The sequence below is a fragment of the Chlorocebus sabaeus genome, chromosome 14, assembly GCF_047675955.1.
Source record: "Chlorocebus sabaeus isolate Y175 chromosome 14, mChlSab1.0.hap1, whole genome shotgun sequence".
Taxonomy (NCBI): domain Eukaryota; kingdom Metazoa; phylum Chordata; class Mammalia; order Primates; family Cercopithecidae; genus Chlorocebus; species Chlorocebus sabaeus.
In genome coordinates this window covers 28305845-28329053 of record NC_132917.1, presented here as the reverse complement: position 1 = coordinate 28329053, position 23209 = coordinate 28305845, and the positions used below count along the sequence as shown (strand labels likewise).

General features: G+C 48.7%; 1 protein-coding gene across 1 annotated transcript in view; it reads right to left on the bottom strand.

Moving 5' to 3' along the window:
- Positions 1–23209, bottom strand: part of PLB1 (phospholipase B1) — a 169595-nt gene that overhangs the window by 6363 nt on the left and 140023 nt on the right. The window contains exons 46-58 of the mRNA XM_007971076.3: positions 23022–23087; positions 19005–19065; positions 18385–18443; positions 16438–16511; positions 16124–16167; positions 15793–15892; positions 11705–11756; positions 10314–10394; positions 8210–8275; positions 7657–7748; positions 6228–6306; positions 4764–4868; positions 3872–3967 (exon numbers count right to left, since the gene is read on the bottom strand). Of these exons, the coding sequence (XP_007969267.3) occupies positions 3872–3967; positions 4764–4868; positions 6228–6306; positions 7657–7748; positions 8210–8275; positions 10314–10394; positions 11705–11756; positions 15793–15892; positions 16124–16167; positions 16438–16511; positions 18385–18443; positions 19005–19065; positions 23022–23087 (975 nt within the window). The remainder of the gene's footprint in view (positions 1–3871; positions 3968–4763; positions 4869–6227; positions 6307–7656; positions 7749–8209; positions 8276–10313; positions 10395–11704; positions 11757–15792; positions 15893–16123; positions 16168–16437; positions 16512–18384; positions 18444–19004; positions 19066–23021; positions 23088–23209) is intronic.

Sequence of the window (23209 nt, the reverse complement as noted above, 5' to 3'; positions counted from 1 at the left end):
AACATACCAGCATCCAGTCAGGCAATAGACTATTACAGTCCTCAGAAGCTCCTTTCCACTTTCTTTCAGGACTATTCATCCCCCAGTGAGTCTTTACACCATCATGCTGACTTCTAACCCCATATGCCAAGCTTCTTGCTTTCAAACTTTATAGATATTATTGTATGTTGTTTAAGTTTGCTCAACTGTCACTTCTTCACTGAGGCCTCCCTCTTCCCAGCCATCACTCTGTGTCACATCGCCCTGCTTGATTTTTTTTTTTTTTTTAAGTCACAGATGCAGTCAGACCTGTATGGTATTCCTCAGTATGAATGTGCCACAGTTTATTCATCCATCCTACTGTCAGCGGACATTTGGGGAGTTTCTAGTTTGGAGCTGTTTATAAAGTGCTGCTGTGAATATTCTTGTGTATATCTTTTGGTGGACACATATATACCTTTCTTTTGGGGATATACCTAGGATTGAAACCATTGGATCACAGGAAATACATGTGTTCAGCGTTATTAAATAGACCAAAGAGTTTTCCAAAGTGGCTATAGGCACTGATTGTTTTTAAAAGTCCCTGGATGACCGGGCGCAGTGACTCACACCTGTAATCCCAGCACTTTGGAAGGCCAAGGCGGGTGAATCTCCTGAAGGCAGGAGTTCAAGACCAGCCTAGCCTGGCCAACATGGCAAAACCTTGTCTCTTTAAAAATACAAAAATTAGCTGGGCATAGTGGCATGCACCTGTAATCCCAGCTACTTGGGAGACTGAGGCAGGAGAATCGCTTGAATCCAGGAGACAGAGGTTGCAGTGAGCTGAGATCGCACCATTGCTCTCCAACCTGGGCAACAGAGTGAGGCTCTGTCATTCATTCATTCATTCATTCATTCATTCATTCATACATACATATATACATACATGTCCCTGACTGATTCTAATATGCAGCTGGAGCTGAGAGTTGCTATTCTAAGGGCTGTGAGTCTGAAGGCAGGGATGTCAGTCAGGAGGCTGGAGCTGTCACCCAGCACCTGGGGAGATTCAAACACTGGCTGAGAGCAGGATTTCCACAAAAGAGGGAGCAGGCAGCAGTAGAGGACTAGGCCTCAGGAAAGAGAAGCTCTTGATAAGAAGACAAAAGAAGGCAGAGGAAGAGAAAACAGCCCCTGGTGCTGCTGGTGCTTCTGGCTTTGCCTTTGCAAAGGTCTGGAGAAGGACGTGAAAGGAGAGGCGGGAGGTGAAATAGTTTAAAGTGCTTTTTGTTTCCCAGTAGGGAATCCTGGGAACATCAGCCAAAGCCTGCAGACACTACGTCATAGGACTCTAATTGTGAGACATGAATTCACCCGGTATATATGTGCTTAGCAGGTTGGGAGCAGCGGGGAGAGTGGTGGTGTGGCCAGGTCGCCAGGAAAGGACTAGAAAAACCTGGACTCTCATCCCCCTTGTGCCATGAACAGTCTGTGTTATGTTGGGCAAACTGCTTCATGTCTCTATACTTTAGTTACAGAATGTTCTGGCTAGATGACCTCTCAGTCTGTTACAGCTCTAATGGTCTATTATTTATTTTCTGTTACTCTAGGGGTGAAATTCCAGCCAGAAGCCAATCTGAAAAGTTGGCATGATGCTATAGCTTTATGTCTGAGATTGGCTTTGGATGAAAACATTAGACTGTATAATTATTTCCCAAAATTATAGAGCCTAGGATAAGAAACCCCTGGATGGCTTTAGTTTTGTTTTTGTTATTTTGAAGTTCGGGCTATGGCTGAGATAATAATGTCTGGGGAACCATGGACAGTCTTGTTTTGTTTCCACAATAGCTCCAGTGCAGTATTTACATTTTGTGTTCATATCTAAACTCCTCCTACTTATCTTTATGAAACAAAGGTCTCTTACCTGGGTGAATGGGAAGAGCTACTGAACCGCTTTGGAAGAGAAGGCCAGAGTTACATATATATTTTTTTCTTTTCTATTTGTTTTCTGAGATAGGGTCTCACTCTGTCCCCCAGGCTGGAGTGCAGTGGTGCCATCTCGGCTCACTGCAGCCTTGACCTCCCATGCTCAAGTGATCTTCTCACCTCAGCCTTCTGAGCAGCTGGGACTACAGGCATGTACCACCACACCTGGCTAATATTTTGATTTTTTTTTTTTTTTTAATAGAGATAGGATCTCCCCTGTGTTGCCCAGGTTGGTGTCTAATTCTTGGGCCCAAGTGATCCACCTGCCTCAGCCTCCCAAACTGCTGGGATTACAGGCATGAGCCACTGTGCCTGGCCAGATCTACTTTGTTATTCACATGAAGAGAAACCAATGGACTCTTTTTCATGTTCCAGCCATCACTATGGCTGTCCAGCCCCAGGAGATTCCTGAAGGGTCCCAGCTTTAAGTAGACTTGGAGTTCCACCTGGGTAGGGAGGCCATACCTTGATGGAAAAACTGGGAAGGAAGGGCCAAGGGCTTAGCTCTCTTTGGCTGTTCTTGGAATCTGTGGATTCCCTTGAGGTCTCAGGGGAAAAGGAACAGGGAATAGGTACCCTTTCTTTGTGAGGATTTTTACAAAGGAATAAAGTCACATGGTTCAGCCACTGAAGGACAACTAGCCTTCAAAACAAAATCCACAAAAGAAACAGGAATCATACCACATCAACTGATTTAAAAATTGTGGGGCAAACTCAAAGATATTTTGGTTGCAATCCAGAGTCTTGGGCTGGAAGAGTACAACAGAGGTTCTTGGAGTGGGCAGATATGTGATGTCCACGGGAGGAAAACCCCAGGACAATGGAAGTCAACATAAGCTGAGTGTGTCATTAACTAGGCCAAAGATAAAGCCAGTTTACATGCTGTTCTTAAAAGAGGTTGCTAGAGAGGAAGAGATGGTGTAGCTAAGGAGAAAGTCAATATTGTGAGTCAGCCGAGTGAGATGCTGGACACACTGGATGAGCTGACAGGGGTGGGAATGTTTGCACAGCAGTGGTTGGCAGAGACACTCTGGGCCTGAAACTGTGATAAAAGGAGCTGGAATGTATCTTGTTTAGTTGTCATAGGACAAAGGAAGGAACATATAGGTTGGGGTGGGGATTGTGTTACCCACTGAGCCTGGATTAAAAGAAACCATTGGGTTGGGAAGGCATTTCATTTGCTCTGTGCGAGAGGATTCAGTTGTTGGGGTGACAGGCCAAGTGCTGTGCAGATACCGTTCAGTTGTTGGTGGCCAGCCACAGAGGGAAGAGTGGAAGCACCAGCCACGTGTCCCTGAGAGACCCCTGGTCTGTATGTTCATTTCATAAGGTACCTTCTCCCCATCAGAAAGGACTGGAATAGGTATCAGCCTGGGAAAACAGGCTGTGTGGATCTCCACTTTGCGATGTTTAAAGAAATGAGTTGGGTATGAGTTGAGCCCGGAGTCCTTGGAAGGCTGATAGTGCTGACATTTGCTGAGTGCCAGCTATTGTGCTGGGTGCCATGTACACATGATCTCAGTGCGTTTTCTGAGACCTGTCTTGTTTTCAGTTTTATAGATGCTGACATAGGTGGCCAGAGAGATCGTTTGCCCAAAGTCACACCGTCAGAGGTGGAAGTCGGTATTTTCATCCAGCCAACCTATTTGATTACAAAGGGATTCCCTCACAGTATCTGGGCATTGTTGAAGGAGCAAAGAATACAGTTTTTTGTGTGTGTGTGTATGTTTGTGTAACTTTCAAAGGGTGTTGGATAAATATAGGGTATTTTCCCTTTGGAATTAATCAATCAGGACAAATAAGGTGTGCTGCCATTTTGGGCTTTGGGGAGAAAGGAGCCATGTCTCCAGTAGGTTTGCCATTGTGAGACAGAGAGTCAATATCCTTGGATTCCCCCTTGACAAGGCCCACCAGGCCCTCGGCTGCTCACCATGTTGTTCCAGAGCGCAATGGCCATCTCGGCATGTCCACGGTCTGAGAAGTGAAAACAGTCCTCGGAGAAGAAGGTGAGGTCAGTGTCCCCTCTCTGCAACCAAAAGGCAAGGAGGTTACCGTCCTGGGAAAGGGCCCTGCTACCTGAGCCCCAATCCTGCTCCCAGCAGGTGCCCTGGGCATGTCTCCTTTCATCCTTCCAACTCTCCTGCCAACTGGCTCAGATACTGATGGAAAAACTCCCAGAATTTGAAAAAAAAAATTTTTTTTTTTTTGAGACAGAGTTTCGCACTCTCAGCCGGGCTGGAGTGCAGTGGCACGATCTCAGCTCACTGCAACCTCCGTCTCCGCCTCCTGAGTAGCTGGGATTACAGGCGCCCACCACCACGCCCAGCTAACTTTTTGTATTTTTAGTAGAGGCAGAGTTTCACCATTTTGGCCAGACTGGTCTCGAACTCCTAACCTCATGATTCACCTGCCTTGGCCTCCCAAAGTGCTGAGATTACAGGTATGAGCCACTACACCCGGCCAGAATTTTCTTTTTAAACAGACATGAATTGGACCCACCCATAGTCTCTCCCTTTTCTTGCAGCACGCCTATCCTAATAGTTGAAAAGAGTAACATTTTTAGGAAGCTTTCCATTCTATCCCAATCCAGAAAATATCAGGGCCAGGCCTGGGGAGCTTAGTCACTATTGATTTCCTTTCCAACTACATCTGAGTTCCGATCACAGCCCAGCCCCCACAAAAAGGAGGTAATGTGGAAAAAGCCACCCTCAGGAGCCCTCTTGGAGAGAGATGGTTAAAAAAAATGCCCGCTTAAAGAATTACATCCATTGTCTGTGATAAGGCCTCCATACACAAGCCTCCCTGAAATGCCCGCGGCTCACCTCGTTCAGTGGTATGAGTGTGTTTTGGAAGAAAGGCTGGACCACAACTGTGAAGTCCTCACGCTGTGTGTATTGGTGCCAGTAGGAGAAACTGGAGATGCCATTCTGGGGATGGAGAGAGAAGCTACTCAACCCTCCTGGCAAGGCTGCACAGACAGGGTTCAGTCCTGCTGCCTTGGATTGGTTGTGACAGGAGTCAACTCACCCTAAATGACAGTGACTTTAAGGCCCTACTCTAGTGGGATGCATGCATGCTTTTATTCTCCAACCATTCATGGGCACCTGCATTTCAAGGCCCTATCCTGGTTCTCAGGATCAGAGATGAGTTGAACCCAGCGACTCCTGGTGGGAGAAGCTCCCTATCCGCACAGCTCCACCCAGTCCCATTCCAAAGCCTCTGCCTGCAAGGCTGGGTCTGAGCCACTGACCAGATTACCTGGGCCAAAGGCCTCCCCTGCTCTCACTGCATGAAGAGGTCAATTAGAAAACGGGGCTGCAGGTCAGATGGGGAGCATCTCAACACCAGCTCCCAAAATGCTTGTGAACTTTGGGGGAGGAGAGTCCACGGTGGCTGGATTTAAGTACCCAAGCATGGAACATAAAAGGAACAGACTAGATGTACTTATCTTCAAGGAGTTTCTCATCCACCTGGGAACATGAGACAAGATGAGGACCATTTGGGGCTTTCAGGGTCCATCAAGTACAGACTGAATGTGATATGTGATATGGGGAGATGTCTGTGGGTGAAGTTCAGGCAGGGGAAGCTCCTGAGAGGAGGGAAGCAGACTTGCCTTGTGAATGAAGGCAGGTCAGTTTGCAGAATGGAAATGCTACCTGAGCCTGAGAGGGAACAATAGAGCCAGAGACATAAGCAGGAGTGGAGGTGGGGAGATGGAAGGGGGTAGAGAGAGGGCGAGGAGAATTTGAGGTAGAGTTAAGTAGGGCAGGGTTAAGCCTTTTTCTCTTTTTGAGACAGGGTCTCACTCTGTTGCCTAGGCAGCAGTACAATGGCATGATCATAGCTAATAGCAGCTTCCAACTCCTGAGCTGAAGCTGTCCTCCCCTCTCAGCCTCCTGAGTAGCTGGGACACCCAGCATGAGCCATTGTGCTGGGCCTAAGACTTTTGTTTTGAATGAAGGGAGGGGAGGAAGTGAGTAGTAATTATTACACATGGTTCTGCATGGGGAAAATGGGCCCCACCACAAGGAGTCTACTCCGGGAGTCTCTTGCTGCCTGCCTGCTAGGAGGAGAGGATTCTCTTAGCTTCCACTTTAGGGTCTCTCATTCCCTTCCCTGGCCTTGGTGTTCAGTTTGCAGGGATAAGTATTTCAGGGGCTGTGATCTGCTTTTAGGGAGTGGCTTGCTCTTGGCCAAATCCTGCTGAGCATTCGATTTCCGAGTCCTTGCTCAGGGAGTACAGGGGCCCCCAGCTGGGTCACTAAGAGAAGGGCTGCAGGGCTTACTTGGAGGTTCCAGTTCACTTTCTTCAGTTCTTGCTTCTCCAGGGAGCTTTGAGAGTGTCTGAGGCAAGTGCAGTTGTTCCTGTGAGACAGGGAGTCTTGTATTGAGGCTCCCTGGGGCACCGTGGCTCTGCCCTCCTGGGAGGCTGGCTCTGACACACAGCGCAGGCTGCCACCTCAGGGGCCTGTAGCCTGTGCTGCCTTACCTGGGGCAGGGGGTGACACACAAGTATTCCCACAATACACCTTTGACAGACTCTCAGACCCAGGTTCAGAATGCTAACTCAGGAGCCCTGAGGTCCAGAGGATGCTTGTTCATAGAGAAAGTGGGAGAGCTGGCCCCTGGCGCCTGGACCTTCTTGTGGACAGACGCCTACTCCCCTTCCTCCTTAACTGCTCTAGGAAACCAGCCTGGGATTTCTCCAGAGCAGGACTGGGTGTGCAGGAGACTGGAGTTCAGGAAACCAGCCACAATGGCTCTCTCTGTGCCTGGGTTTGGAATCACTCCTCATGTTCCTGGGGCCTCTCAGCTCTTCCCGCAACTGCTTAGGACCCTCCCTCAGGGCTCCAGTGTGGGAAGTCTGCGGAAAGCTGGGGAGGGCCACCAGCTAGAAGCAGTCCTGACAACATGGAACACGATACAGACAGACTCTGGAGGAGCTGTTCCCTGCAAGAATGGGAACCAGCTGGTCACCTTTGCAGCAAATCCATTTGAGCCCAGGTATAGGATTCCTCAGCTCCCTGGAGAACCTCCTCTCTCATAGCAATAATCACTCAAACTTTGGGAGGCCCTCTGCCCTCAGAACATGGCAACTTCCAGCCCCCGACAGGAGCTCCTGTCTTGCCCATCAGCACCTTGTCTCCAAGCCCACCTGTCAAGGACAGGTCCCATTAAGGATGGAATAAGAGCTATTTCCTAAGACCCTGCTCTCGGTAGGCCGGGTATCTTAATTGTTTCCTCTTGCCGTCACATCTACCTTGCAGGGAAGGTGCCATCTCCCCCACTTTACAGATGAGCACAGAGGCTCGTAGAGGTTATGGGGTTTGTTCAAGGTTCCACGGCTCCTAAATGGCAGAGCAGTTCAGGCCGGAGGTAGCAGCCTTGAAAGCTCATGGCCCCATGCTGCTGCTCAACAGGGAGCAACATGCTGAGGTTTGACCTGGCAATCACTGACAATGTCAGGGAGCCTTAAGGATCATTTGGTCTGTCTCCTACAGAAAAGCAAACAGGGGTCCAGAGAAATGAAGCGTCTTGCATACAGTAGGCATTCACAAATGTAGAGGTACTTCCTGATGTTGTCCAAGCCCCTGAGCCACGTCTGCCCTCTGGCAGTCCTGCCTGGCTCTGCCTCAACTGGTCTCCTCCTCTGGCGCCTGCAAGCCCTCCTCACCCCAGGTGCCCCTGCCTTGGGACGGTGACCTGTCCACTTACTGAGCTGGCAGCATGGCACATTTCCCGCCTTGGCCCTGGTACAGGCTGGCCAGCTCCATGACCTCCACCACGTTGACGAAAGCCCTTGGCAGCTGCAGGGAGCGGAGGGTGGCTTTGTTAAGGCACTGGCTACTGCTGGGAGGAACCTGGGGGTCATCTGCAGTCCAGTTCCCACCTCCCAATTTTACCAATGAAGAAACTGAGGCCCAGAGGGTGGATGTGACTTGTACTATCTCACTGAATCTTCTTGAGTGGCCCCGCTTTATAGATCGAGAACTGAGACACAGAGCGGTCACTCACCTGAAGCCATAGTGCTGGGTGCAAACCTGGGCCGACTGGTGCCGAGGCAAGCTCATTGCTGCCACACAAGCCTGTCTCTGGCCAAGTGAGATTTCTCCTGCAGAGGAGCTTGACAGCCACCTCCCTCCCTACCATCCAGGTGCCCACTCATGGCGGGTCTCTGCTCAGTGAGCATCTCAGTGAACACAACCTGCCTGGATGCAGCCCAGGGAGGTGGCTGGCAGGACCCAGGAACACGCAACCCCTCTCCTACCTCCTGAGAGAGGATGTCCAGGGCCTGTTGGATGTGCTGAACATACTCCGTGGCCAAGTGGGCCTCCTGGAAGGAAAAAAGGGAACTCTCTTTAGCCCCTGGTGCCTGCTTTGAGAGAATGGTAAGAGCACAGGAGGGCTCTGGGGCCTGGGCTAATGACTGAGAGGGTACAGAGGGGCTTTGGCGGTCCTGGTCAGGCTGCGAAGCCCAGTCGTTGTTGCTACTGAGTCTCTGTAAGAAATCATCCCTTGTCCCCTACTAGACGCCATGAACAATCCCAACCCCCCACCCTGTTCCACATAATCTCAGACCCAACAGTGGGCTCTGCCAGTGCTGGGTCCTGCCAGTTTTCAGCCTTGGCTCTTGGCAGTCCCATGTGTCATCTGACCTCAGCCTTCTCCAGCCACTTGCCGTGCCCTAGGTAGCTCCACTTTCTTTTTCCTTTGGGCTTTTTGGTCCATGCTGGTCCCACTGCCTGGAATGTTTTGCTCTCCTGTGTTCCCCTAACTTCTATCCCCTGTGACTCAGTGTAAGGTTCTCTTCCTGTGAACCATCTCCCCAATAGGCTGATTCAGAGGTGTGCCCATAGCATCCTGGGTGATGCATACGAGGTACATAGTAGGTGCTCAGTAAGTCCTTGCAGGCTGAATCTTAGGGCTTTGCTTTATAGCAGAGGGAGATGGTCCTATATTTTTACATGTGGCTCTGGGCTCCTTAGAAGGTGTCCCAGGCTGATACCAGCAGGGGTGTGGGTAGTGACTTGAAGCTCTTATACTCATGGAAGAACGCATGTCTGCAGGAAGTGGGAGTTGAGGCACCCATGAAGCAGCACCACTCAGGCAGGAGGGGATAGCTCAGGCAACCCATTATTTTTCCTGGAGACAAAGAGCTGAGGCTGGGTGAGATACCATGCACTCAATTCCAGCACACTGATGGGCACAGAACAAGTGCTGCTCGCTGAGTTTCTGCCCACAGCTACCAGAAGGGGTACTGGGAGTTGGGAAGGAGGGGAAAGGAACAAGAAGATAGACAGTCCACGCCAAAGAGTTAAAATAAAGGAGAGGGGACCTCATGTCTCCCAGAGTTTCTGCCCTTCCCCCTTTCCTTCTTTTTAAAACAGTCTGAGTAGTCTGAGTTAATCCTGGTGGTGGCATCCTAACCCTTTCAACTGAACTACGCCTTCAGGAGTATAAACCTGACAGTTCCCATGAAGAACACACATTCTGGGGCTAGTAGAGGGCATTTCCCTACGCCAGTGTCCACGGGCAGCTCTGGGGTCCAGGTCTCCCCCGGGGCCAGGACGCAGCAGTACTTAAATCCCCACGAGGTAGGGCTGCTTCTGCCTCTCAGGGAGAGAACTAAGGGGAAGAGGTTTGGAAAACCAACTCCTGTGTGTGGGAGGACACTTCTCATCAAGCCTCTGGTAGTCGGCCTCTGTGAGCCACAAGGAGTGATAAATGCCTTTTCCCCCACCACCATCTGTGACTGTCAAACATTCGACCACAACCTCTGAGGCTGGGCAGCTGCCTTTTCCTGGCCAAATAAAATACAGAACGTCCCCAACTTAGAACAAGATGTATTCCAAAATAAAAACTTTTGGAAGTTAAAACTTCCAGAAGTTTGTGAGTCTGGACATATTTCCCTATGGAAACATCAGGAACAGGTTTGGGCTCCCAGGGCCACTGCTGAGGTTTGGTTAACTCATGATAGCCCATCCAACCCCATCTAGAACATTGTTTTGCCTTTCCTCAAAATGAAACAGGGCAGGGATGGGGTGAGGATGGTTAGTCCCCTGTCTGGTACCAGAGGTCATATGTGTGTGGATAACAGAGGCCCCGCTTCAGCAGTGTCTGCAGTGGATCCACCTAGATCTTACTTCTGGAATCAGGGAACCAATGCACCTGCTCTTCCAGGGGCCACTCAGGCAGTAGAAAAGGCTGGGCCTCACCCGGCATGTGTAAACCAGGGAGGGCCTGGGGCAGCAGGCAAATGTGGCTCCCATGAGCAAGGAGCTTGGGGCAGGGCCAGGGGTGGATGGGCAAGGATGTTGCCAGAAGCCAGCAGCTTCCTTCTCGGGTCCTCACGGGGTTGGTCGGGGGCCTACCGGATTCTCACAGTAATGGCACAAGTCATTGCCCCCAATGAAGAGTGTGACCAGCTTCCAGTCTTTCTCCAGGTTGATGTCCTGAGGGGACAGAAGATCTTGAGTTTAGACCTTGGTGGGAGGCACATGCAAATGTTGCTACTGGGCCAGCCCGCCCACCCTCCAACTGCCTTTTGTCTTCTTTGTATTGCAACAGAGCAAAGCAGCAAAGTGGGCCAGGTGCGGTGGCTCACGCCTGTAATCCCAGCACTTTGGGAGGCTGAGGCAGGTGGATCACCAGAGGACAGGAGTTCGAGACCAGCCTGGCCAACATGGTGAAACCCCATCTCCACTAAAAATACAAAAATTAGCCGGGCCTTGTGGCAGGTGCCTGTAGTCCCAGCTACTTGGGAGGCTGAGGCAAGAGAATTGCTTGAACCCGGGAGGCAGATGCGGCAGTGAGCTGAGATCGTGCCACTGCACTCAGCCTGGGTGACAGAGCAAGACTGTCTTAAAAAAAAAAAGCAACAACAAAGTGGGGCTCCCTAGCCTTCAGTTGGTGCTGGGATAAGGTGTTCCACTGAGAGGATTTTTTTTGGGGGGTGGGATGGGGGAGTCTGCTTACACAAGGGAGAAGGGCTATTTTCCCCTTGAAATCTTAAGAAAGTTGTGTCCCTGGAGAAGTAGAATGCGGATGTGGCCCATTAAATGCTGAGGAGATTACCACGCACCCCACCCCCCACCGCCAAATGAAGGCCTTCCAGGGAGCTGCGGGCAAAGGATGCAGCTAGAAGCAAAGGCCCTGAGCTGCCCCTGGGATGAGTTCTTAGGGTCCGGGAAAGGAGACTGGAGAAAGAGCCCAGCGTGGACTGAGAAGTGGGGCTGGGGTTGGGAGGCCCTCTAAGCAGCTGGCTTTCCACTTGGCCACCTCCATAACAGGAATCCCACTGGGAGCTGAATTCCTAGGTATAAACACTGAACAGTTAAAAAAAAAAAAAAAAAAGTGCTAGTGAGAAGTTTCAGAGGGGCAGGGTGAGGGGAAGGAGGGAGAACTGGATTGAAATGAGAAGCCTATTTTTAGAACCTTGCATTTACATAATAGGACTCTGGGAAGCCACCTCTTGGTTAAAGTAGGAAGCTGTCAGAGGCCAAGGCCACCACCTCAGCCACCTCCCTGTTCCACCTCCCCTGCAGCTGGCCCTGGGGTGGGAGGTGCCAGAGCCTACATCCAGGGGTATGGCCAAAGCAGGCGCCTCCTTGGTAAGGCCTGCTTCTCCGGGGATCTTTTGGCCCTCTACAGAGACCAGCCCAGAGCAGGAAGTGCTGTGGTGAGAGGGACCCTATGGGGCTGTCCCCTCCCCAGTCAGCAGGAGATGGGCACCTTTCAGGGGTGGCCTGGGGCCTGTACTCACGGGGCTGTTTTTCATTCGCTCTACCAGGTCCCAGGCCTGGGCTGGCATGTCCCTAGGTAGGAGAAAGAGAGAGCGGCGTTAGTGCTGGTTTAGGAGCGAGGACTCAAGATGTGCGATTTTGGCCTAGGTAGTGAGGTATTTCAGGAACTGTGATGTTACCAGTACACAATTCATTCCATTCTCAAGAAATCTCAGCTTTAACAATCACAGAGATGCCATGGACCCTGGAGCCACACTGATCTAGCCCCTGCCACCCAATAGTCCCATCAGCCACTCGGGTTGGGATTCTGTCAATCTTTCCCTCAGAGACTTTTCCTCAAACTCCTTCTTTGAAAGCCAAGCCTGTTCATTTCTTCTTCAGTTGCCTGTTTTAAAAATAACCTTTTGTATATTTGAGAAAAGTCACAGCGCTCAATTATCCCTCAGTTTTTGCCTTTCCAGGCTTAATGACTCCTTTAACTTTTACTTCTAAGTCCTGCTCTCTGCTCCTTTAATCTTTTTGTTTTTCTTCTCTGTGGTTACTTAGATTTCTGCACCATTCGCCATCTCCTTGCTTTTTTTTCCCCCCTCTCCAATAAAACAGGATGGATAGGATTAGTTCTCCCTCCATCCCCTGATGTCTGCCATAAATAAATCAACACCATTTGGTGTTCTGGATGAGTGATATGAATGCCAATGGAACACTACTCAGCCATAAAAAGGGATGAACTATTGGTATACCAGTAACATGGATGCATCGCAAAATCATTTTGCTAAATAAGTCAGATAAAAAAGTATATCCTCTTTGATCCCATTTATATACAATTTTTTAAAATGCAAACTAATCTATAGTGATGGAAAGAAGGTTAGTGGTTGCCTGGGGTGTGAGGGTAGGGACAGGAAGGAGCAGGAGGGAGAGATTACCAAGGGGCCTGAGAAAACTCCTGTAGGTGATGGACACGTTTTTCATCTTGATCATGGTGATGACTTCACAGGTACAATGTTAAATTGTATCCTTTTTGAGACAGGGTCTTTCTCTGTTGCCCAGGCTGGAGTGTAGTGGTGTGATCACGGCCCACTGCAGCCTCAACCCCCTGGAGCTCAAGTGATCCTCCCATCTCAGCCTCCTGAGTAGCTGGGACTACAGGCCCATACCACCATGCCTGGCTCATTTTTTGTATTTTTGGTAGAGACGGGGTTTCAGGATGTTGGTCAGACTGGTCTCCAACTCCTGGGCAATCCGCCTACCTCGGCCTCCCAAAGTGCTGGGATTAGAGGCGTGAGCCACTGCACCCAGCCAAATTGTATCCTTTTAACATGTGATGTTTATTGCATGTCATTTATACCTCAATAAAGCTGTGTTTAAAGAAATGTCTGTGAGAAGTTAGGTCAGCAAAGGGAATTCAGCCAATGAAAGCTTCCATGGAAGAAGCCATAAAAGCAGTAACTGGTGTGAGTTGGCCACTGAATATCTTTGGGTGTCCCCAGTAAGCTAGGTACGTGGCACCATCCCCACCTTGTTTCTCATTAAGGAGAATTTATAGATCTAGGATTGTATCCCATACATTATTGCTATTGATGAGTACATCAGAAAGCTAGCTATAAAGACAGACTTTCTTGGTCATAGGTGACCACAGAAGTGCCATTAACCTTTTAATAGGTTCAAGATGTGACTAAGACAATCCCTAGGCAATAAGCCCTCCTGGGTAGGAGGGGAAGTTACAAATACTGCTTCTTCCCCTCTTCCTAGCCATCTTCTTCCCATCCTTCAGGCCCAGACCAAGTCCTGCTTCCCCTTGAGCCTCCTCTCTGGGCTCACTGATCCACACATCCTGCATTTCCTTTTTCACCCCAGCGACCAGTGGTTCTACTTTCAGCTCTGCTACTGACTTGCTGTGTGAGCTTGTACAAGTGGCAGAATCTGGATAGAATTGACTTTTTCCATCTTTTAAAGGAAAAAGTTGGACTGGATGATTTCAGGGGTCCCTTCTGGGTCTGCATCTGTCCTTAAGACAGTGCAGTTCACACTGTGCTCTCCTGTTCTCTTAATTGCACTCCATGACGAAGCACTATATTGCTGCCATACCCAGCATTTTCTTTTGCAGAAAGTTACTTCCCATTTGTTTAAGTCTTCTTACCTAGAGTGCAAGCTCTTCATGGGCAGGGAGTTCATCTTTTATTTCCTTCGTATCTTTTATTTATTTTTGGAGATGGAGATTCATTCTTGTCATCCAGGCTGGAGTACAATGGCACGATCTTGGCTCACTGCAGCCTCCACTTCTGGGTTCAAGTGATTCTCCTGCCTTAGCCTCCTGTGTAGCTGGGATTACAGGTGTGTACCATCAAACCCAGCTAATTTTTGATTTTAGTAGAGACAGGTTTTCACTATGTTGGCTAAGCTGGTCTTGAACTCCTGACTTCAGGTGATCCACCCACCTCAGCCTCCCAATGTGCTGGGATTACAGGTGTGAGCCACCATGCCTGGCCCTTTGTATCTTTGAGTAACCACCTTGGGGTTGAGTCCTTTGCAGGTGTTGAATGAATTATTATTGATTGATGGAAGGAAAGTTAGGTTAAAAAAACTTTGAAACTAAAGGTCATTAAATGGCAAACTTTTGGTACATTTGTACTGTGCTACTTTTCTGGTGGGTATTATGTACTGTACTACATTCTTTTCATGGATTATATGTCTTATTTAATGCTTATGACAACGCTGATAAATACTATTTTATCCCTATTTATTGCTGAAGAAACTAAGACTCAGAGATGCTAGGCAACTTGCCCAAAGTCACACAGCTAGCAAGTCTTGGAGCTGGAATGTAGACACAAATTACCTGAACCCACACCCTATGATATTAGGTACTCTGCTGTGGCACGTATGTTTCTCTTTAGGTGAACTCATCTGTATCTATGCTAATAAACAACAGAATAGAGATAAAGGAAAGTTATAGAGCAATTATCCAACCTTCCTTTCTTAAGTCAAAGGATTATTTTCCTTTCCCCTAACATCAGACATCAGAGATACCCACAAGAAGCCACATGTCTCAACTACTTCCCTGGCCACTGACTTCATCTGGCAGAGGTGCTGAGCAGCAGTCAAAGAAAAGGCAGTAAGAGAAGTGAAGTGAGGAAGGAAGAAGGGGTTTGACTGTCAACAGAGTGAGAAATCAACCCCTGGAAAATGAAGCCTGTACTGTACAAGAACAATAGAATGATGATAATAACAATGATGATAGCAATCATAATAACAGTAATTAGATGTTGCTATAATGACCCCACAAAGCCCAGTTTTTGCAGAAAAATAAGTTCTTCCTGCTCGTGACGTTGAGGAACTGACATCGCTTCCTGTGGCTTAGAGACTCAGAGCATGGGGCCCACATTACCACTTCTGAAAGGAACATTCCCGGTAAACAGAGTGAGTCAAGCCAGTGTCGTTTCCCTGGTGATCAGAGCATAGTGATCCTTCTACAAAGCATACACCCAGCACACTCCATGCAGAAAATCAGTGAGCCTGGTCAGGCATTTCAGCTTTAATTATCTGAGTTGTTGTCAACAACAATCCCAGTGAAAACAGCCACCATGCTGTTTTGGGGGCCCTGATGCCTAACTCCCTAGTGTCAGAATATAGCTTTTTCAGAGCCAAAGACTGAAGGGAGGTGGGAGAGAGAAAGGGCAGCTATCACCGGGGTCATGCACTCAGTTCTCCAGGTGCTGAGAACCACCCTGCACGTGTGACCTGCTGGGCAGGAGGTGGAGCCGGAGCCAGCAGGGACAGTGCAGGAGTCCAGGGCAGATGTGCACCTCCTGCTGCTCTGGAGAGGCAGTAATAGCACAGCTGTCAGAGCAAAGCCTCCTGATTCAGGCATGGTCTGATCCTGCCGCCTCTGATAACTTGCCGGATAATCTTGGTGGTTCTGGAAAGCTTATAAGCCTCAGTGCCCCTGTCCAAGGGTGTGAGGATCTCAGGAGTTAATTCACGTGGAAAGTCCTGCACAGCTGCTACTGCCCCCAGGACCAGGCTCCTGGATACCACCCTCCTCTCCTCTGGTTTCCCACCCTGATGTTTCAGCCTTGCCTTCCACTCGCCCTCCTGTATGGCATCTACTCACCTAGCTCTGGCCCCTTCTGCTGCCACATTTAGTCCTGCTGTCCCCTCCCAGGTGCCGGTAGAGAAGCCAAGAAGGTAAGGGTTGAACTTCTTCAGAATGTCTTTAGAGGAGGAGGAGGAGGGCACAGGTGAGAGCCTGCAGGACCCTCACAGTAACTGAGATGAGCATGCACGGTGGGGACACACGGGTGGGACACAGGAGTTCTGGGGATTTTCAGGGCTGGCTGACTTCCCTCATTGCAGATAACCTCCTCTTCCCCTCCTCTAGCAGGAAGGCCCTGGCCCCAGGGAGGATGGCCACAGTGACGGTGCCTCTCCAGGCTGCTACTTACTGGGCAGTGTGGTGTGAGTCTCCAAGTTCCCATCCCCTCCGATGCTGGGGAGGAGAAAGCATATTTATCAAAATCACGTCAACATGCTGCTCCGTGTGTCAACCTATGCATAAGTCAGAACCAGAACCAGAGATTCTGCCCCTGGGGCATCTCTCCCATCACCCTCAGGGGTAATGCAAGCACCACCGACTCTCCTGTCTCCCGCTGGGCCCTGGGGACCCAACTGCATCCTGGAGGGGTGACAGGGGAAACACACTACTCATGCCTCTCTGAGCGAGCATCATCCATTGAGCATGCGTCAAGAACATTCTCACCTCCAAGACAGACCCCTCCAAGATGTGGGTAGAGACCCCTCACTGGAGTTGTTTGGTCGAGCTCCCACTGCTGTCTATAAAAAGCAAAAAGAAATTTCAGGGTTGGGCTGAGGGCACTGGAAGAGCCTCCTCTGGCCCTGGAGTAGCAGCTGGGACCTGGATTTGCCTTTTCTAAAAATAGTACCAGCTTTTCTCCAGGCCACCTTAAACTTGGAGTGGTCTTGATACATTCTTCTCCCCAGTACTCTACCTACAACCAGTAACCAAGTCCTGTTGGCTCCGCCTTCCCACCCTCCCTAGCACCTGCCCCTTTCTTTTTGTTCCCTTTGCCATGTTCCTAATTCGAGACCCTCACCTCCTTGCCACGGGCAACACCCTGGCCTCCTGCCTGAGCAAACTAACTCCAGTTTCTGTTCCTCCTGAACACGCCTCTCTCTTCATGTTCCCCAACCCCAGTCCTGACCCTTCAATGAGTCTCCCTTACCTTCAAGATCAAAGCCAAATCCCTTCACCAATCTTCTGAGGTCACCATAATCTGGTTTCTACTTTCCTTCCCCTTGTTTGCTCCCTCCTTCCCAGTCCACACAAACCTTCAGGCCTAAGCTAATTACCTGCCATTATTTTGGAAGCCTGAGGGCCCCGAGCTGGTCTACCCCATTACCACCCACTCCCATCCCCTCCTGGAATGCTGAACTCCCTCCTTTCCACCACCTGACACTTCCAAATTCATTCTCTGAGACCCTCATCAGTTCCTATCTCCTCTATAAAGCTTTCTCTAAATGCTCTGCCTTAAAAAACAAAACAAAACAAAAAAAAACCCTTGAAATTTACAAAAGTAACATATGTTAAATGATACAAAGATTTAAACAAATGAATGATCTACCCCTACCTTAAGAATCCTGCCTCTTGCCACAGATTCCACACTCCCTCCTCACCCCTTACCCACATGCAAATACCACCAGAGCTCATTAGTGGTAAACAGACTTGTAAGTGCCTTTCCACATCTTTTTCCATGTTCACGCCAAAATGGAAACACTGCCACACATGTGGGGCTGGTGTTTGTTTCTACCGAAATAAATACCCTATTTTAAAAGTCCCATGTGGAGGGGAACAACGTATGCCGGGGCCTATCAGACAGTGGAGGATGGGAGGAGGGAGAGGATCAGGAAAAATAACTCAGGGGTACTAGGCTTAATACCTGGGTAATGAAATAATCTTTGCAACAAACCCCATGCCACAAGTTTACCTGTGTAACAAACCTGCGCATGGACCCCTGAACTTAAAAGTTAAAAAATAAAAACATCCAAGTCCTATATGTCATCTATGTGATTATGCATTTCTTTCCGCGTATGGTTCTTGTTTTTCTAGCCTGACAGGTTGCTGGGGGGATATGACTGTGTTTCATACCTTATTTCCCTTAGACTTGCTAATAGAGTATTGTTGTACACAGCAATGGCTAAGTAATCAGGGAACACAATTCACTTAGCAAGACTGTGCTATGTGCGAGGATCTGGGCTCCCTCTGCCCCAAAGCACATGTCCTTAAATGGAGTAGGGAGCATGGGGCAGTGTGTGTGTGTGTAAGATCTGCCACTCTGAGTCTGGGTAGATGGAGATGAGTCCCTTGATAAAGGCAGGCCGACTTGGATGAGTGCCATCACATACCAACAAAACGCCTGTGCCTGCCAACAGCGGGGAAGGCTGGGATTGCTTCTCCCTGGGAATTGAGAGGAGGCCTCGTGGAGGAGGGGGCTTTGAGCAGAACTGGGAAGGTGGCGAGACAGGGCATTCTATATCGCCTGGCTGTGTTTCAGTGTCTGACACAGGTAGGCCCTCAGTAACAGGGGCTCAGCACTGAATGTGGAGCCAGTGCTGGGGAAGAACAGATTTTGCACGAGGCCTGGCTGGACTCTGAGCTGCCCATCCTGGTTCACGGCTCACTACTCACAGTCAGAGAGTCACCCAGGGCGGCCACCACTTTGATGTCTGCTGGTTGGAGCTGGTGGACTAGGGGAGACAAGCAGAGAGGTGGTTGTGGGGGCTGGGGGTGTCTACCTTTTAAAGTACACATTTTACCAGAAGTCTATAACTCTGTCCCACTGCTCCCCATTGTACTTATTTTCAGCCTAAGGCTTTAGCAGTTTTGCCCCTTCCATTCATTCAGAGCAACCAAGGCACTGAAGGGAGTGGGCTTCATGGCTATTGTCCATCCTCAGAAGAGCCTGATTCACACTGGGGTGGTCCAGGAAAGTTCCAGCTGTGGGGACATGTAGCACAGGCAGGTTGAACCCCAATCCCTGACTCTATCTGCCTCACTGGGCAGGGAGGCCTAAGGGACTGCCACTGGGACTATAAGGAGACAAGAAGTAGCATTCAGTGGAGAGGTCTGTGCACCTCCAACTGGAAGCCCAGCTGTGGCTGCAGAGGCCGCGGGGCGGGATCTAGGTCTGCACTGCATGGGAATTAGCAAGTCCTGCTTAAAGCTCCAGGGTATATTTGTAGGGTCCTCCCCCAACCTGATATTTGGCAAGGCCCTTAATTGAAGGGGATGATGATATTTTCACTCACCAGAGGTTGGAACACTATTGGAAGCCTTCCACTCTGTACACACGAAGTCACTGCCCCAGTTCTAAATCAACAGGAGAAAAGATTCAGTGCCCAACACTCATTGTGCAGGGAGATAAACTTCAGCCCAAGAAGAACCAGCTAAGGGATTTTTGATGCAGGCTAGAAACGAGTCACCATACAGGATCATGTAAGGGAAAGAACTGTGAGCTATAGATGGGCTAGGAGGGAAATTAGGGGAAGAAATGGGTGTGTCTAGCTACCCCTATGCACAACCCATAGTGAATGTCCCCACATGTGCACCCACACACAACTTTTCTTATGCCAATATATCTACGCTTTGAATGGAGCCAGTGGCTGCCCCAAAGCAGGGAAGAAAACCATGAAGTCATATACAGGTGAGTCTCCCAAAGGAACACAGCATTTGGATGCCTAACATGAGATTACAGGTATGTGTGTTTTATAAAATTAAGCTAATTGACACTAATTATAATGCTAGAACCTAAACAATAATTAAAAGATTTTTAGAATAGTAACACAAAATATTTTACAATTGTAAGGCTCCTAGTTTCTGCCTATCTTTTCTGGATACCTGTATGTCTTTTTGCATATTTAACTTAACAGCCTTATTCCTTATATGTTTGTTAATTAATGCAAGCAACCCTGGATGCTTTTAGTAAATTTTATCTCTAACACAGAGCATATTTTCCAGGTGCTGGGGGAAGGAGTGGGAAGGGAAGCAGAGGGCACAGAAATGATTAGTACCAAAAATCTGGGGGCAAATTGAATATCTTCCCAAAGTCCCAAATATATGCATGCTGAATGCGGAGTAGGGTTTGACCAGGTTGACTGATTGTCCAGGAGTCTGACTGCCAGACACTATGAAAGCTTATCCATCTCTTCAGTCAGATGATGAAGACAAGCCTTGTTGAAATATTCCTATCATGAGGGAGCAAAAATGGAACTTTTAAATATTATTTGCTTAGTCCAATGGAATTTAGTTTTTTCCAAGGAACTGCTCAATTCATCATACTGATGGATTTCTTCTGTTGAAAGGTTTAATGAAATCAAGAACATGCTTGTGTGCAGATGACAAATACTCAGAGAAAATGCAACGTAAAAAGTTATTCAGCCATCAGCACATGAGATATAGCTCAGATAGTTGGTGAACCAGAGATAAGCGTATTCCGTGTAGATGAACAGACCCTGGCTGGAATTTAAACGTGCTCGTCTGTCACAAGGGAAGAACCATGCACCACATCCAAAATCAGTGCATCCAAATCCCCTGAAGATCTTAAGCTGCAGATTCTGATTCAGCAGGTCTGGGGTGGTACCCAGGACTCTGCATTTCTAACAAGCTATCAGGTAAAGCCTCTTTGTGCCTACTTTATCAGTTTTGCTTTTATTATTTTTAATTGACATATAAGTGGACATATTTATGAGGCATAGTATGATATTTTGATACATCTCTACAATGTGCAGTGATCAAATCAGGGTTATTAGCATATCCCTCACTTCAAATATTTATCGTTTCTTTGTGTTGGGAACATTCAAAATCTGCTGTTCTAGCTATTTGAAAATATATGGTAGGCCAGGCGCGGTGGCTCAAGCCTGTAATCCCAGCACTTTGGGAGGCCGAGATGGGCGGATCATGAGGTCAGGAGACCGAGACCATCCTGGCGAACACGGTGAAACCCCGTCTCTACTAAAAAATACAAAAAACTAGTCAGGCGAGGTGGCGGGCGCCTGTAGTCCCAGCTACTCAGGAGGCTGAGGCAGGAGAATGGGGTAAACCCGGGAGGCGGAGCTTGCAGTGAGCTGAGATCTGGCCTCTGCACTCCAGACCGGGCGGCAGAGCCAGACTCCATCTCAAAAAAAAAAAAAAAGAAGAAAAAAAAAAAGAAAATATATGGTAAACTGTTAACTATAGTCACCCTACTGTGCCATAGAACACTAGAAATTATCCTTCCTATCTAGCTATAATTTTCTGTTAATCAATTTCTGCTGTCCCTACTCTGCAACCACCATCCACCCTTCCCAGCCTCTAATAACCGCTATTTATACTCTACTTCTGTGAAGTCAACTTCTTTAGCTTCCGCATATGGTGAGAACATGTAGTATTTGTCTTTCTGTGCCTGACTTATTTCACTGAACGTTATATCCTCTAGGCTCACCCATGTTACCTCAGATGACAGAATTTTGTTTCTGTGGCTGCTTTGAGTAGAAAGCTGTTAACACACGCCCTTCTAGCTCTGGGATTTTTAGCTTTTCCAGCAGCAAAAGCAAAGACACATGAGACTGAAGAACTAAGAGGGCAGATCCAGACCCATTCAGCTCACCATTGTCTACCCAGCATTTAGCATGGTGCCCACTCCACGTAGGCATCCAACAGGTAAATGTTGAATCAGTGAAGAAATGCCTGATTCACAAGATGCAGCTGACATTTCAATTCTCATGGAATTTGGTCACTGGTTCAATGAGGACAAGCCTCCACTGGGCTAACGTGAGCCTGAGAAAATTCAGAGAGGCTGGACACAGCAAAACCTGCAGCCAGCAATCTGGTATTGCTTGTACCGCAGACCTTAGCATCCAACAGTTCTTAACAATTTCATATGGGTTAGTTTCTTCAGCTGGCTTATAAAATGTCTTTCCCCAATCACTCCTGCGGATGCCCAATCCATTCTACAGATACAGTCAGGGAGATCTTTGAAAGACATGAACCGGATCATGTCACTCTCTCCTGAGACCGCCAATGGCTTCCCACCTTTCTTCACTTGAAATCCAACGTTTTTACTCAGGAATTCAGGCTTTGTGTGATCTGGCTCCTTGGCACTCCTGATCTCATTTCCCCCACTCTCCACCTCATTCTCATGCCCCCAGTCACTCTGACCACCTCTCTCTTTCCCAAATACATGCAACACAGTCCCACTTCTGAGCCTGTGTGGTCCATGGTCCTTCTGCCTGGGACTGTGTTTCTGGCTCTCTGTGTAGCAAGTATCTCTTCATTATGCACATCTCAGTTTAAATCTCCCCGCAGAGAGGCCAGGCCTGCATGGTGCACCTGAATGTGCCTCCCATGCCCCGGCCCCATCACCCTCCTCAGAGCTGTCATCACTATCTGAAATGACCATGCCTAGCCATGTATATAAGATGCCTTTCTCTGTAGATTGTAAGTTACTTGAGGGCCGGGATCCACCTGTCTGGTTGACACTTCTGTCTTCCTGGAATAGCATCTGGCACATAGTATGTGCTCAATAATTGTGAAACTCTACTGGGCTCTCACTTCTCCTGGTCTGGACCATGTTCAATACTTCTCTCCATGCCTTCTAGCCCCCAGCATGAGACTGGATATAGTATAGGTGTGAAACCGAAACTGCTGGTCGAACCCCATCCTGGTGACCAACAGACCTGATCTGGACCAGGCCTGACTGCCAGTCATGGTGTAGTCCAGGGTCCTCCAGGCCATCTTTGTGGTGGCCGTCCTAGGCTCACAGACATGGTCCATCCAATGGAATTAACCATGGGCTCTGAATCCTTAGCACTAGAATGACTGACTTGAACCAAACAAGGCCTAGGGGCCCACAGGAACATGAACATGAACATGAACATGAACATGCCTCCACTTCCTTTTGGGCCCCACCCCTGAAATTGCAGTTCCCTCCCACTCAGCTTCCACCTTCTGAGAAGTCAATGCCACATCACACCCGCAGCCTCTCCCTCTTGAGAGGCTGAGCTGCTTAAGCAGAAACCATGTCTGTGAGCCCAGGATTGCCAAGGTCAAGAAAATCAATCCACAGGCACTTCCTCTGCTTAGGGGTTGACGTCAGGTAAGCAACTTGAGAACATGTTAGGGCAATCCTGGGGCTTCGTGGTTCGGGAGCCTTTTCTGTACATTCCAATCCCCAGTACGTAAGAAGCACATTTCTGCTTCAGTGAACACTCTGAAGCCTGTACCACACCCGAGCCTCTGGCAGGTGGAAATGGTTTGTCTGAGAGATGCAGAGGTGAGTCAGGGGTTACCTCAGTGGCTGGCTTGGTAGGGTATGTGTAGTTACTGTTCCGAGGGGTTCTCAGGAAGGGCTCCTTCTAAGAGAAAAGAAACCACATGGAGAGGTTATCTGACAGCACTGAAGTTTGCGTGAGAAGGAGAAAAACACAATCCTGCCCTGTAGATTTATTTAACATGATTCTTCTGCACTTATATAGAA